The sequence below is a fragment of the Leiobunum rupestre genome, chromosome 5 (genome assembly GCF_980474605.1).
Source record: "Leiobunum rupestre chromosome 5, qqLeiRupe1.1.hap1, whole genome shotgun sequence".
NCBI lineage: Eukaryota > Metazoa > Arthropoda > Arachnida > Opiliones > Sclerosomatidae > Leiobunum > Leiobunum rupestre.
In genome coordinates this window covers 55,822,321-55,839,225 of record NC_143388.1, presented here as the reverse complement: position 1 = coordinate 55,839,225, position 16,905 = coordinate 55,822,321, and the positions used below count along the sequence as shown (strand labels likewise).

The following is a 16,905-nucleotide window of genomic DNA, read 5'->3' as shown; positions in this document are numbered from 1 at the left end:
CTTTTTCTACTTTTAATACGACAACACACAACTCTGATACGCAAATATATACAGAAAATATTAAAAAAAAAAAACAATTTTCAGATACACAAATATAGATAAAGAAATACTATAAAATGTAAAAAGGTAGAAAAATACTACACATTAACCATTATAAATTTAAGCTTATGTTCAGAGTTAACTTGTTTCCTCGTTATCTTTATCTCATATGTTTTAAATAGCGTATGGAATAAGTTAAGAATGTACTGAAATGGTGTATGTTAAAACCTCGTATAATAAAGAGTAAAACATAAGTTCAGAGTCGGCTTGATTACTAAAGCGAATAACACAGAGACGTTTCCGGTGAAGTCACGTAGGAAGAAAAATACTACAACAATCTCTATACTCTACATTCAACACGTTAAAATATATTTCCGAAATGCCAATATAGGTAGTAAAATACTACAAAATCTCTATACTCTACCTTCAATACGTTAAATTACATTCCGATATGTAAATATAGGAGGAAAAATACTACAAAAGCCTCTTTTCTTGGCGTTCAATATGTTAAAATAGATTTCTGAAATGCAAATATAGGTAGTAAAAATGATATGCCTCCGATCGAATCGTTCATTTTTCCCTATTTATTTAAATATAAGTATTTAAATTAGAATTGCTTCTAGTCTTCGGCAGTCGATTAATTTTTATCCATGAATAAAATAAGCTCGGCTATATTTAAATAATATTTATTTAAATAACCAATAGTTGAATAAAAATTGTTAAATGTTTAAATAATCGAAAGTGAATAAGCCTATTATTTAAATAAAACAAACAATTATTTAAATAAGTACCACTTTTATTCAAATAAATGCTTGGTTACGTAAAAAACCTAATTAAATAAGTTAAAATGATATTCTTTTTACCAACGTTTTTTAAATAAATAGGTCGGTATATAAAGTTTAAAATGTGTGTTCTGAGGGTAGAAATAATATCAGCCCTATTTTGATTTTCTTCCAAGTTAAGTGTTTCAGATAACGTTTACTTATTCCGCACCTTCCATCCATTTTTTCACATTAATTTGATATAACCTTGTATCTTCCTACAATTCAGTTTTATGCTATGTACAATTCCCTTATTCATTACATCATTCCAAATTTAGTCTAATTCATTCACAGGCGTTGATCTTCTGAAATGGATATTCCAATAAAACATTTTTCTTATATCATCGCTTCTGATTAATCTGAATGTTGTCAATATAAAAAACATCATATGCTATATTTAAATATAAAGGATAAATTCATTACATCATTCCAAATTTAGTCTAATTCTTTCACGGGCGTTGATCTTCTGAAATGGATATTCCAATAAAACCTTTTTCTTATATCATCGCTTCTGATTAATCTGAATGTTGTCAATATAAAAAACATCATATGCCATATTTAAATATAAAGGATAAACACTGCTTAGGTTAAAGATAGATTGAAATGGAATATTTAAGTAAAAAAGCATAAATTTCTGAGGGCCTTTTCCTCCAAAATATCTAAAAGGGCAAGTACATTCTCGATAATTATACAAGTTCTTTGGAATAAGAGACGTTTTTATCAAAGATAAGCCAAGTTTATACCTTATTGTCATTAGTTCCATAACAAGAACCACGTTGTAACGTGATAATGGCTACCCCTATCGAGAATTTTCGGCACTAAGAAATTCTACGTTTCTATGTATTATACGGGTTTTGACAGATTGATATTTTAAATATCCGTGAAACGTAAACTTATCAGAATAAGAAATGTCATACAATGAGATTAGATAACTAGATAACGATCATTGATAATAAAATTCTAATCGTTTAAATTTAACATATATTTTTTACTAATAATAAAAATATTTAAGAAACATGCTATTATTTTTAACATATATAAGACAATTTTTTTATTCACTATATAATCCATTTTTTTTCAAACTTAGAAGTTAGTTTGTATGAAATACTTACTAATACCTGAAAAATAGACTTTAGAGTGGATAATTAAGTATTTTTCAATCCTTTTACCTATATTTACATATTGGAATTGTTACAAAAGGTTCTTTTAAACGTAACTTAGTACATTAATTTATTTTGGAAGTTCAAAACGTATTAAGAGCCCTTCAGAGTACTATAAAAGGATTTCATTTTCAAACTAAATTAATATTTTCTTCAAACTTTCAATTCGTTATAATTTGAATTTAAATAAAAACATCATGGATTATAGATGCGTAATCTACTATTAGACCGAACGGATTAAAAATACTTTAAGTAAGTGGTTTTACTGATAAACTCTAAAGGAATTTTGGAATTTTCTAGAATGGCAAAGTAAAACTAAAACGTAAACCAAGTTTAAAACGAAACTAATAACTGGGAGAGAGGTTGAATTAAGTAATTTTTTTGATTATTCGTTTTTTAATTTTTGAGTTCCCTATATTATTATAAACTAAATTAAATATAATTTTTGAAAATTTGTGATAAAAGATCTGCTCCTTCGTGTTTTACATATATTTAAAAACTCGAGATTTTAATGAATTGTTTTCAAAGCATGAAAAATATAGCAGATCCTTTGATATTAATTGTAGTTAGTAGTTACTTAAAAAAAAGAAAAGTCGCTAGCTGACTTGGAGCTGGTGTAGTTAAATTTTAAAAATGTGTATTTTAAATTTTGTTTGTAAAAGTTTTTTTTGAAAAGGTTTAGTATTATAGTTTAAATTTATTAAATAAAACAAAATATAAATTATACATTTGGTTTAGTTTTTTACTATTGCAAGTAAAATTAACAGTAATTTCAATTACTTTTTTAGTTTTTTTTGACAAATATGCAAACTATTTAGTTATTTCAAAAACAAATACGTCGAATTATTTGGTATTCGAAATACTATTGGTTAGTTTTTATATCTTTAATTTTATTTTTCAGAACAATTTCTCTTTGTCTAGCTTCTTCTAACTTTAATTTAGATGGCCTTAAAGCCAAGTATTTAACAAATTTTGTAACCAAGTAGATGGAACTTTAAACAATTTTTCAGTCATGTAGTCAAGGAAATGTTCAAATATACGTGTATTTGGTCATTTTGATGGTCAAATAGCCCAGTATGGAACTGCCAGAGACGCGGGTGGCGCCCGTGTCCCCAGCGTCCGCGCCAGCCCCGTCGGTGCCCCATTTCACATTTCAGACGTCGACGGGGGCTCATGACTGAAAAATTGTTTAAAGGTCCATCTACTTGGTTACAAAATTTGTTAAATACTTGGCTTTAAGGCCATCTAAATTCAAGTTAGAAGAAGCTAGACAAAGAGAAATTGTTCTGAAAAATAAAATTAAAGATATAAAAACTAACCAATAGTATTTCGAATACCAAATAATTCGACGTATTTGTTTTTGAAATAACTAAATAGTTTGCATATTTGTCAAAAAAAACTAAAAAAGTAATTGAAATTACTGTTAATTTTACTTGCAATAGTAAAATACTAAACCAAATGTATAATTTATATTTTGTTTTATTTAATAAATTTAAACTATAATACTAAACTTTTTCAAAAAAAAACTTTTACAAACAAAATTTAAAATACACATTTTTAAAATTTAACTACACCAGCTCCAAGTCAGCTAGCGACTTTTCTTTTTTTTAAGTAACTACTAACTACAATTAATATCAAAGGATCTGCTATATTTTTCATGCTTTGAAAACAATTCATTAAAATCTCGAGTTTTTAAATATATGTAAAACACGAAGGAGCAGATCTTTTATCACAAATTTTCAAAAATTATATTTAATTTAGTTTATAATAATATAGGGAACTCAAAAATTAAAAAACGAATAATCAAAAAAATTACTTACTTCAACCTTTCTCCCAGTTATTAGTTTCGTTTTAAACTTGGTTTACGTTTTAGTTTTACTTTGCTATTCTAGAAAATTCCAAAATTCCTTTAGAGTTTATCAGTAAAACCACTTACTTTAAGTATTTTTAATCCGTTCGGTCTAATAGTAGATTACGCACCTATAATCCATGATGTTTTTATTTAAATTCAAATTATAACGAATTGAAAGTTTGAAGAAAATATTAATTTAGTTTGTAAATGAAATCCTTTTATAGTACTCTGAAGGGCTCTTAATACGTTTTGAACTTCCAAAATAAATTAATGTACTAAGTTACGTTTAAAAGAACCTTTTGTAACAATTCCAATATGTAAATGTAGGTAAAAGGATTGAAAAATACTTAATTATCCACTCTAAAGTCTATTTTTCAGGTATTAGTAAGTATTTCATACAAACTAACTTCTAAGTTTGAAAAAAATGGATTATATAGTGAATAAAAAAATTGTCTTATATATGTTAAAAATAATAGCATGTTCCTTAAATATTTTTATTATTAGTAAAAAATATATGTTAAATTTAAACGATTAGAATTTTATTATCAATGATCGTTATCTAGTTATCTAATCTCATTGTATGCCATTTCTTATTCTGATAGGTTTACGTTTCACGGATATTTAAAATATCAATCTGTCAAAACCCGTATAATACATAGAAACGTAGAATTTCTTAGTGCCGAAAATTCTCGATAGGGGTAGCCATTATCACGTTACAACGTGGTTCTTGTTATGGAACTAATGACAATAAGGTATAAACTTGGCTTATCTTTGATAAAAACGTCTCTTATTCCAAAGAACTTGTATAATTATCGAGAATGTACTTGCCCTTTTAGATATTTTGGAGGAAAAGGCCCTCAGAAATTTATGCTTTTTTACTTAAATATTCCATTTCAATCTATCCTTAACCTAAGCATTGTTTATCCTTTATATTTAAATATAGCATATGATGTTTTTTATATTGACAACATTCAGATTAATCAGAAGCGATGATATAAGAAAAAGGTTTTATTGGAATATCCATTTCAGAAGATCAACGCCCGTGAAAGAATTAGACTAAATTTTGAATGATGTAATGAATTTATCCTTTATATTTAAATATAGCATATGATGTTTTTTATATTGACAACATTAAGATTAATCAGAAGCGATGATATAAGAAAAATGTTTTATTGGAATATCCATTTCAGAAGATCAACGCCCGTGAATGAATTAGACTAAATTTGGAATGATGTAATGAATAAGGGAATTGTACATAGCATAAAACTGAATTGTAGGAAGATACAAGGTTATATCAAATTAATGTGAAAAATGGATGGAAGGTGCGGAATAAGTAAACGTTATCTGAAACACTTAACTTGGAAGAAAATCAAAATAGGGCTGATATTATTTCTACCCTCAGAACACACATTTTAAACTTTATATACCGACCGATTTATTTAAAAAACGTTGATAAAAAGAATATCATTTTAACTTATTTAATTAGGTTTTTTACGTAACCAAGCATTTATTTGAATAAAAGTGGTACTTATTTAAATAATTGTTTGTTTTATTTAAATAATAGGCTTATTCACTTTCGATTATTTAAACATTTAACAATTTTTATTCAACTATTGGTTATTTAAATAAATATTATTTAAATATAGCCGAGCTTATTTTATTCATGGATAAAAATTAATCGACTGCCGAAGACTAGAAGCAATTCTAATTTAAATAATTATATTTAAATAAATAGGGAAAAAAATGAACGATTCGATCGGAGGCATATCATTTTTACTACTTATATTTGCATTTCAGAAATCTATTTTAACATATTGAACGCCAAGAAAAGAGGCTTTTGTAGTATTTTTCCTCCTATATTTACATATCGGAATGTAATTTAACGTATTGAAGGTAGAGTATAGAGATTTTGTAGTATTTTACTACCTATATTGGCATTTCGGAAATATATTTTAACGTGTTGAATGTAGAGTATAGAGATTGTTGTAGTATTTTTCTTCCTACATGACTACACCGGAAACGTCTCTGTGTTATTCGCTTTAGTAATCAAGCCGACTCTGAACTTATGTTTTACTCTTTATTATACGAGGTTTTAACATACACCATTTCAGTACATTCTTAACTTATTCCATACGCTATTTAAAACATATGAGATAAAGATAACGAGGAAACAAGTTAACTCTGAACATATATGTTATGCTCTATACGTGAAGGATGTTGTAAGCTTAAATTTATAATGGTTAATGTGTAGTATTTTTCTACCTTTTTACATTTTATAGTATTTCTTTATCTATATTTGTGTATCTGAAAATTGTTTTTTTTTTTTTTAATATTTTCTGTATATATTTGCGTATCAGAGTTGTGTGTTGTCGTATTAAAAGTAGAAAAAGGAATTTTTCATGGTGTTATTCTACCTATTTACATATCGGAAATGTATTTATATTTTACCGTATTTAAAATATAGGTAATTGTTTTTATAGTATTTTTTATACCTATATTTACATATTGAAATTGTTACGCATACGTGGTTCCCATTTAATATTGGAATATTTATAGTAATAAAAGATAACTATTGTAGAAAATAAAAGATATTTTAATTAAAACATTTCTTAATTTCTTTATTGTCTAAAAATATTTACAATATTTACAAATTTTTATATTGTTTAACTTCATTCATTTAAAAAAATGTAATTGCTTGACTTAAATAAAGCGTGAAAGTAATTATTTTCAAAATTATATTTACAAATCTTATCCACACAAATTTCATTTCATTTTAATTTTAGTGTTTGATAGTATCTTTCTGACTATATTTGTGTATTAGAATTCTATTTTACCGTATTTAAATAGTAATAAAAGCGAATTGAAAGTTTGAAGAAAATATGAATTTAGTTCGTAAATAAAATCCTTTTATAGTACTTTGAAGGACTCTTAATACGTTTTCAACTTGAATAAAATTAAAAACAATAATCTAAGATACCCTTTAAAGTTAAATTCCTTTAGAGTTTATCAGTAAAACCACTTACTTTAAGTATTTTTTCAATCCTTTTACCTATATTTACATATTGGAATTGTTACAAATGGTTCTTTTAAACGTAACTTAGTACATTAATTAAGTATTTTTAATTTACCGAAATTAAAATATAGGTAAGTGGTTTTTATCTTATTTTATACCTACAGAAGCGATAAATAAATTATAGCAATAAATTTTTAGAGTTTGGGGATGGGTGGAAAAAAAAATAAGGCTCTTCGTTTTTCCAACTGCTTTTCTGATGTACCCAAAAATGGACCAAAATAGACCAAAAGTACCGTAAAAACGACCAAAGTCACCATTTTCGGCCCTATGTACCCCATTTCGAACCAAAAGTACCCAAAACTGGACTTATTAGCTTTATTGTAATGTTAAACTCCCATAGAGCTTCCCCTAAAAAGCAAAACACTTGCGGTCCAATTTTGGGTACATGAATTATTTCGGAGACGAAATCCATGTTTTTAATTCAAATTAACCGTGCTCCCCGGGCAATCCGCGCCTCCCAGTTAATCCGCGCCTCCCAGTTAATCCGCGCCTCCCAGTTAATCCGCGCCTCCCAGTTAATCCGCGCCTCCCAGGTAATCCGCGCCTCCCAGGTAATCCGCGCACGCGCGCGCGAACACTATCTTCCCGCCTAGGTTATTAAGTATCATACAACTTACATAATTTCAACTTATTTCGTACGATAAAACGCGATCGAGATATTCGTTTTAAGAAATACTCGTGAGATCGGTTTAAGTGCCAAGCGTACTACAATGATATTAAAATGAAGTTAAAAAATATTTCCATTCTACTTTAACAACGAATATTCCATGACGTCAAAACACTCTTAAATTCAAATTAACCGCGCCTCCCGGACAATCCACGCACGCGGCGCCTAGGTTATTAATTTTTACATCATTTAATCTTATTACGTACGATAAAACGCGATAAGATATACGTTCAAGTGTCTTTCGCGATAAGCGTAGATAAATAAACAAGCTGGCCTGGACACAATATGTTGATATACGGGAAAACAAATCGTCGCGAGAAATATCATAAATACATTGACTTTTCGACGATTTTACCCCCATTTCACCCCTAAAATCCTGGATCCTCGATCCTCGATCCTGGGACTGGCGTCTCGCCCTCACTTTCCTTCTACTACATTTGATTTAATAATAGTCATAGAATTTTTCAGCTATAATTGTATAATTCATTACACGTGGAATGCCCATTTCTAGGGCGTACAACCTTGAGCTTTTTTTACGTGTGGTATTGAAATAAAAATCCTTCTAATTTTTATTACAATGTCCCAGTTGATGACAACTTGTTGTTTTATCTATTTAAAACAGCTATCATCTACAATGTTCAGAAACGTTGGCATTTTAAATTGTTCAAAAATAGTATAGGACCATATTTATCCAGTACAACTGACATTCCGAGTAAAGTTGAAATTCAGTGTTGTTTAATATGAAGTGTTATTTACCTGTGCAATTTGTCGTTTAAAATCTTCATTCTCCAGGAGAAGTCGTTGGTGTCTCTCTTCCTCTTCTTTGCTGCTGATGGTGTCAGTTAAACTTCTAGCATCTGCCCTTTCTTTAGGACGACGGACCAGTTCAATAACCTAAAGGAATTTAGAATAGGTTATATAAGGGAACTAGATCTACAACAAGAAATAAAACTTAAGGCAGTGTTTTGATAATAGGTGGAAAAACCAGAGTTACTAGGATGAAAAATTTTAAGGTTTGAGAAACCTCAATATTCTGTATTTAAGTGCTGTAAGATATTCAATTGTTTATATCTCTTGCTAAACAGAACTCCCGGCAGTCTTATCAAACATACTACCTAAAATTTGCAGATGTTTGGCATACAAAGTGTACGAACATGGAATAATAAGTTGACCACTGACATACAGGAGAAGGCCACTAAGTACTTAATTCTTCATTTGCGTTTATAGCTTTTGGAATTACTTTTTAATATCTTAAGTCTGAAGTTCCTTTATTTTAAAACATTTTATTTAGTTTTTTTAAATTTTTAAATTTTTTTTATTTGATAATTTTTAGATCCTAAAACTTTTTTGATTTTTTAAAATTATTTTTAATTTGTGTGTGTGTAACAACACGGACATATGAAAACTAAATTTCCCAAAATAAAAATTATATTATCTATTTACTTACTTTTGGAATGAATACAAGTGCCATTGAAAGAAAACTACAAAATATTATTGCTAAAGCCACAAATGCAAATGTTGCATCCTGTTGACTGCTTATCACTAAAGTAACAGGTGCCGTTATTAAACAGAGAACCTGTAAAGTGGAAATGAGTTAAGATAGTTAAAAAAATTTAACCTTAAAATTAACTTCATATTTCTAAATGACAATTGGCTACATCCTAAAAGCTGTTTTTGAAATTTCTGTAAACTTTATTTAGTTTAAATTTAAAAATGAAGCAACCCCATCATCTTATTTGATTCCACAAATTTTATGAATTTAAATGTAGGGTGTAAATTGGATTCTAAAGAACCATTTCTATTTCATGGCAAAAATAATGCTAATAATTTTAATACACTGCTTAAGTGCTTAAAAAATACAGACACCGTAACATTTTGAGAATGTTTACTTTGATATTGTTTAAGCGAAAGCAGCTACATGATTCATTAGAGGTTTGCCATTCTACGATCAAAGAACCAGAGTGACTGAGTTTATATACTTCTTGAAATGGCCCTAGCTCTCTTAAACAAAGCCGAAAGATATGTCAATTGACTATATTATCAAACATTGTTTTCAATTATGGGCACTTGTTACTTTTTATACTACAGAATGGCTTTGGTTAATACGTATATTCTTGTAACAGGCAAAATTTTAATTTTAGGAAAAATACACTTACAACAACATTATAGATGCTCATCCCTACAAGCCTTGAATCATTTAACTGTTTTATTTTGACACTTCTTGTTTCATAGGCAAGAAAAATTCCAAATATAAGAAGCAGTCCTTTATAACTGTAGAGAACACCTAAAAATGGTAAATGCTCTTTAGACACTATAAAAATTCAAAAAAAATTGAATGGAATAGGCCTGTTGGTATCTAACTTCTCACGTAGTAGATAATTTGCAAAAATTCTATACATTTTAACTTCTCTTCAGATAAGCTATATATATATACTCTTGGAATGTTTATGGAACACTGAGGTGGATCTAATGATTCCCATAAAAATAGGCATGGTATAGAGCTAATATTTTTGCTCTAGCCATGGTAAGTTAAACTATGTGCCAAATCCTGACTAAGCCATTGGTCAATTATAGAAGTTCACAAATATGTAAAATTGTGTAAATATTCCCAAAAAAATTAAGAACGGTGACAGTGACCATCCAATAATACACGTTATATCTTGTATTAGACGTTATTTAAGAGGGTGCATTCACAGCAATGTAGCAATGAATATTCCCAGTGTATATGTATGTGGTCGTATTATATAATTTTTTATTATATGTTCTTCACGAATACACTTGAGAGGGGTTTTATGAAAACTTTGTTTAAAATAATTTTTTATAATTTCAATAAGTATACCTAGCCAAATGGCATTGTATTCCGACTCGCAATGTTCTAGAAGAGGTTGAATCTTTACATCTCGTTCTGTTCCTGCTTCAGGTATTTCCTGAGGAAAAACTTCCAGCTTTCTTTGCAGCGGATCAACTATTTGCCATGTTGTTAGGATAATAATATCAAAGAGCAACAATGCACCAACCAGCACGTATAGTTTCCAACTTTCAACTTTCTAATAAAAAAATTAAACATACTCGTAAATCAGTTACTGAATTACTTAAAATTTGCATACTTTGTTTTCATTGTTTGATTTTGTGGTCAAACGATGTACTCTCCAAATTTTTGAAAACATAGCACCATAAGACAAAGTGAAACCTAGAGTGAGTAGCCATGCCCTGGCCTGGCACATATGAGAGAAAGAAGCTTCTTCAACAAACTGACCATCAAGTCCAAGAAAGCAGACACAAAGAAGGCATAGTATAATTCCCAAGAGGAGAATGTTGTTACACATTGGATGTGACAGTTGTATATATCTGTTCAAATAAAATTAGATAAGATTTTTACACATGTTAGCTTGACATAAGTATTTTTGTATACTAAATCTAATCATAATGAGAAAAAATACATAAAAATTATTTAAAATTTAATATTTAGATGTTATTAAAATAAAACCCCACTATTGTTTCTGTTACTTTTTCAATGTAATATGCAGTGGCGTAGCTAGCATGGGTGACACCCGGGGCGGATATCATGGTGGGCTACTTACTAGTCTCTATAGCTTGTGTTTTCACGGTCGGGTGTCACCTCCAAATAACGCCCAAACGGCTGGCACCCGGGGCGGACCGCCCCCCCTGCCCCCCCTCCCTAGCGACGCCACTGGTAATATGTTAATTTTATGATGCTAGAATTGAAAGAATTTGACAAATACTGCTGGGCATGGTTTTTGAGCCTGTAGCTTTGACTGTACTAAAGTGATTACGTAATCAGTTACAGATTAAGCACTACCAAAGGCTGTACTCGCTGTACAGAATTTGACGAAATGTTTAGCCCCTCATATTTTATGAATTGAAACAGAATAATACCTTGAGTGACGAAATAACCAGTTGAACACAAGAAGTCCAGCTGCCCAAGTTATACCAATAAAAGCAACAACACACATGCTAATGAAAAGGCCTAATGAAACGGTCCTTAGTACTTCCACAATTATAGTTCGATCTTGGGGAGGACGACCATCTAAATATACAAAATATGTAAAAACAAAGTAATTTGTTTGTGTTGTTACTTAAAAATGAATTACCAGGCCAGTGTTCAGATCTAATCCATGTTAAGTTGTCTGTCTGAATGTCATAGAATCCCAGTTGACGATATTCACCATCTTCAAAAATCATATTTGTGTTATTTGCGACCGAAAACTATCACAATGCCCACTTTGTTTCGCGAATGAAACCTAGATAGGTTGCGGCTAAAGCAGATGCTATTCGTTTTTCCTCATGTTTATTTGTTAATTTGACTTTATAAATAATCATACTTGCATTTTAAAATAATTTTTGCATCATTTGCTTATATTTTGATAAGTTTATTTAAGAAAAAACATCTTTTATGACTTTTTTATTTGTCTGTAGCAGACGCTAGATCATAGGCGCTACCTCGGTGAAGCTAGCGCTGTTACACCACCTAGACTTGTTTCGGTCTTGAATAGGGATTCAATTAAAGACAGATTTACAATAATTAAATCTCAAAATTACATATAATAGCAGCCTTAGAATAATTTAATTGTAAATATCCAAATTATATTTAATAGAGGACCCCCAAATTATACCAAGTGGGCCGAAAATATTAAAATTTGCAAAAACTTTTGGTGGGTTATTTTTAAATTCTTTAAAACTACTGAAATTTATAGCGGGTAGTATAAAAATAGAAATTTAGAGGATGAATCACCATATTTTTTTAGTTTTAGGAAATAAAAGCCCTAAAATCATGATAAGGGGTTCAAAAAATGAAATAGGGGCCCCCACTTAATAATAATAATAATAATAATTCTTAGATTTGCCACTGTGCCGTGCCCTAATTTGACAAAAACGCAAAAAAATCTGTGGTCAAAGCAAATGGATACAAAAGTATCTTACCCAATGAATTATTCATTATAATTGTATATTTTTAATTAAAGAATTAAATCAATAACAATGAAAATTGCATAGTTTTTAAGAGATCCACACATTCATACTTACCTATCATTTGTTCTATTTGAGTCCAGGCCATTCGGTCACCTTTGGATGAAAATGCTACATGCCCCTGAGATGAAAATTTTATTAAACCAATAATGTTTTTTCATTTCATTGAAGGGAATGGTTAATTTACCGATACTCCTAAAAATTGGGTGGAGTTCATAGCAGAGTAGATCTCATTAGCTATTCTACTGTTCGAGTAGGTAAAATCTTCCAGCGATATTCCATCTTTACTTAATTGAGTGATAGTCTTATTTAGGGCTAAAGTGATGGCCCATATCGCATCATAAGCTAAAGGAGCTTCTTGGTACCCTTCAGGTCGGCGATCAGTGTAGCCCACTTTGCTTAACTCTTTTTGATAGCGTCGTATGAACTCTTGTGATGTCTACGAAACCAGAAAATAATTTATATAAAATATAAGGAATTAAATGTCACAGTACAAAATGTATTATTTTTTCTGTTTAACTTTTTTATCTTTTTAATGCATTAACTTTTTATGTCTCAATTCCACCATTTAGAAAACATTTAAATCTATTCCATTTCTCTAAAAAAACACTACATAGCTAATGTACTACTGTTGGCCAATAAAATGCTGAGTTATATATCATTAACAATAATTATAAGCTTACCATTCCTGATATAGTTGGTTTGCTGTCTTGATTTAGCATTAGAGCTTCAGTTGTGAAATGTCCTTCTACGGCTTCCTTCATTTGTTCTGTGGTGCAGTTTACACTCGAATCTCTCACTGTATACCAATCATCTTCATACCATCCAATAAGAAACCATACAAACTGTTTTCCATAAACCTTTTGCCTATAGGCCTATAACAGAAATATAGTTTCAGCCTATTTAATATTTGATATTATATTAAGATTAATTAATGTATTGATTTGATTTACACAAAGGACATGCAATTATACAAGCTTATAGAAACCGCAAGCCTACCTCACACAGAACTCGCCTGGCCGCACCACCATAGAACATGCCCACAATAATTCGAGCATCTTGTCTCTGTTTAAAAGGAATTAAATATTAAATGTATTATTAATCAGAGATTTTAAAGGTGCCAATTTGCCCAGAATTTTCTCATTGGTTAATTATTTACAAAACATTAGGTTGATTTTTCAATTTTATAAAATATGTAATAGTTCCATTTTAAGGGAAGTATGATATTTATATTGTATCAACAAATTTCACTAGGAGTGATTTGTGCTAATTACATTAAAAAAAATAGATCATAAGCACACATTTCTTTTTATTTAATTTCTCCTTTTATATCACAGATAATTTATCGTTTTTAGTTGTCATAAACATTTTCAGTTACTATTTCAAAACTAAAACTCATCGTAATTTTTCACATAACATGAAGGTCTAATTAATTTTGAACTTTGGAGTAGTTGAAGGAGGGAAAATTCCATACGTATAGTGTTAGTTCTCTTCTTCTATGATTGCCACCGAAGGCCTTCCCAGAATGCCGAACTCTTTAACTGGCATCACCCTACGAAGCCAATAGATCTGCTACACTCTAACCAACCCTACCATACTGCAATGGTTTCTGGGTAACATTTTGCTTCACACATTTCTCCTCAGATGGTCTCCTTTCTACTTGTAAATTACATAAAATTGATAAAAATTGGTGGAACAGGTGCATTTTTACTCGCAATGCCAGAAAAAAGTAATAATTTTTATTGTTTGCAAATACATGTGAGATTTCCCATAACCCACCAACCACTGGTGGTTTGGTAATTTATCTTCAAAATGAGATATAAAACACATTCAGAGAAAAGTGTATGGGATTTCAAGATTTTAACTTGGTCTTCGTGATTTCAATACGGATTTAGGGATGAACTTCAAAATTTTTTATTGTTCCATTTATTTTAATGACCAAAAATCATACGTTTAATAACGGTAAAACTTTACAAAATAGACTTAATAAATCATTTCAGGATAAATTTTGTGGAAACAGGAAAAAAGGAAATTCCGAACTAAGCATTTCTCTTTCTGACAATAGTCACTGCGCTTGCTGAGATCGTAACTCAGTGAAGCTTTTACTTTGATAATTTATTGCCTATTGGGACTTAGCAGTCATTTAAAAATTGGGTTAACTAGCTCTAGCAAAACAAGGTCATGAAATACTTTCAAATTGCCAGCGTTGGAAGCCTACCATCTATGATTGGCAAATATCAAATAGAAATTGAGTATGTGCTATTGTGACATTCCTATGTGTTTAAATATGCATAATTTTCCATCTTTAATAATTTCAAAATAAATAACCAACCACAAGATTTTTAACTGCGTCTGTAACATCAGTAAGAAAGCTTTGTCTTGTAACAATTTCAATTTTAGCTTCTTTGCATCGATGCTCCAAATCTTCACTTGTCTGAAGTTAGAAAAGGTGTTATAAAAATTTAATGAACCAAAGTTATTCGTTTAATTAAATTTTTAAGCGTTCATTTTCCCTAACATGAAAGGGAAGGGTCCAGTGTTAATATCCCCTATTCTTTCTCTCATAAAATCGCTATTCCTATGTTCTCTATGCACAGAATTTAAGATATAATTATAATATCATAGCCGCCTAGATTAATCAAAGCCCGTGCATGGTCGGTAATTTTTTTTCGGAACTGTGTTTTTAAGGACGCCTAAAGAGACCGCTAGAGGGAGTCTTATGGACTAAGATCTATGACGTATATCAATGACGTTGTATGCGTAGACAATGATGCAATAACACAGGGTCGTAAACTCGTAACTGCTGCCACTTTTAATTTAATTTAAAGAGAAGGAGCCTGAGGTAATAATTAATTTTTAAATACAAAATTATTTACTTGTATCATTAGCTTGCATTTAAACACTTGTTTAAACATTTCATATTTTGAGTGAGCTTATTTAATTAATACCAAAAGCAATATACTTAAGCGGTTAAGCCTTAACCGAAAGTTATATAAATCTTAGGCCTTTAGACCATGTTAATTAATCCATGTTTAGACCTACTGCAGAATGAAATCTTTGTGGAATTCTATCAATTTATGTAAACTTATTATAATATTTCAGTACTAAAGTTAAATTGATATTTAACGTTAAATGGTAAAATGGTGTACTGTTTAATACCAAAATGCAAGAATAATGACTGGTATAGGAAAAGTAATGATGATCGAAGCTTTCATAGGATTCCTAAGAAAGGAGGTAATCGTGAAAAGTGGCTATGTGCAATATTTGGAGTTGAATATGAAAATAAAAGGGAATATACAGAACACATAATAAATCCGGGTGCAAGAGTTTGTAGTGAACATTTTAACCCTTCCGATTTTAGCATTTCATGCACGAGAAAATCATTACTTCCATTCGCTATTCCTACTATATTTCATGACTCTACCGATGAGAACCATTTAAATGAACCTATAATTCAGGCAAATAAATGTCAAAGATTGGAAGAAGACAACCTAATAACTAAAACACCATTAGCAGAAGTACAGAGTAGAAATCCCCAAGCAGTTCCTGATATAAACGAAGCTAGTCAAGAAAACCTTCCTTGTGAATCAAACATTTCTAGAAAACAAAGCACTTTACAGTCCAAAGCTATTCTTGACGACAATATAGTTAGTCCAGAAAACTTTAAATTTGGATCGAATTCATCCTGTTTAATGAACAAAGAATCGGATTGTAGTAATATAAATGAGAATTTCACTCCTAGGAAAGAAACAGTGCCAACACTTAATAGAACAAAACGATGTGTCAGACTTCGAAGATTATTATTTGAGAATTCCACCGATGAAACATCTGCTGTTTGCCTCCCAAATAAAAATTGTGAGATACAGTCAATTTTATTAGGCAATAAAAATAAAGACCACATAGTACTGAAATGTATGGAAGAAAGAGGAATTCAAGTTAACGTTCCAGTTCCATATAGGAGACGCAGAATAACATCAACCAAAAAACAGTCTAGGATTATATTCAAATTGAAAAAGAAAATTGACAAGTTGAGGAAGAAGGTCTCTGAATTTGTAGCAGTTAATAAGCAAATAAGAAATGAACAGAAAAAAGATGAATGTGTCCAATTACGCAAAATAGTGGAAGAATGTCAACACGATTTGCAAGCATCTTTTTTGTTAGAGCAAATTTTATCTTTTCGAAAACAAAAAATGCCGTACCTGGATTCAACCCTAAAAATCTCTTGTATATTATTCAAAAAATCGCCATGTGCTTATGAGTTTATTAGGGAGCTGGGAATTATAAGACTTCCTCACAGGGTTACATTA

The 16,905-nt window shown here is 30.0% G+C and overlaps 1 protein-coding gene across 2 annotated transcripts in view; it reads right to left on the bottom strand.

The window, feature by feature from the left end:
* GABA-B-R1 (gamma-aminobutyric acid type B receptor subunit 1) overlaps positions 1-16,905 on the bottom strand; it is a 38,567-nt gene that overhangs the window by 2,736 nt on the left and 18,926 nt on the right. For both annotated transcript variants that reach the window (XM_090175212.1, XM_090175214.1), the window contains exons 4-15: positions 14,931-15,032; positions 13,598-13,663; positions 13,282-13,473; positions 12,786-13,037; positions 12,656-12,719; positions 11,725-11,802; positions 11,510-11,660; positions 10,720-10,960; positions 10,452-10,659; positions 9,769-9,896; positions 9,060-9,188; positions 8,369-8,506 (exon numbers count right to left, since the gene is read on the bottom strand). In XM_090175212.1, coding sequence (XP_090031338.1) covers positions 8,369-8,506; positions 9,060-9,188; positions 9,769-9,896; positions 10,452-10,659; positions 10,720-10,960; positions 11,510-11,660; positions 11,725-11,802; positions 12,656-12,719; positions 12,786-13,037; positions 13,282-13,473; positions 13,598-13,663; positions 14,931-15,032 — 1,749 coding nt within the window. The remainder of the gene's footprint in view (positions 1-8,368; positions 8,507-9,059; positions 9,189-9,768; positions 9,897-10,451; positions 10,660-10,719; positions 10,961-11,509; positions 11,661-11,724; positions 11,803-12,655; positions 12,720-12,785; positions 13,038-13,281; positions 13,474-13,597; positions 13,664-14,930; positions 15,033-16,905) is intronic.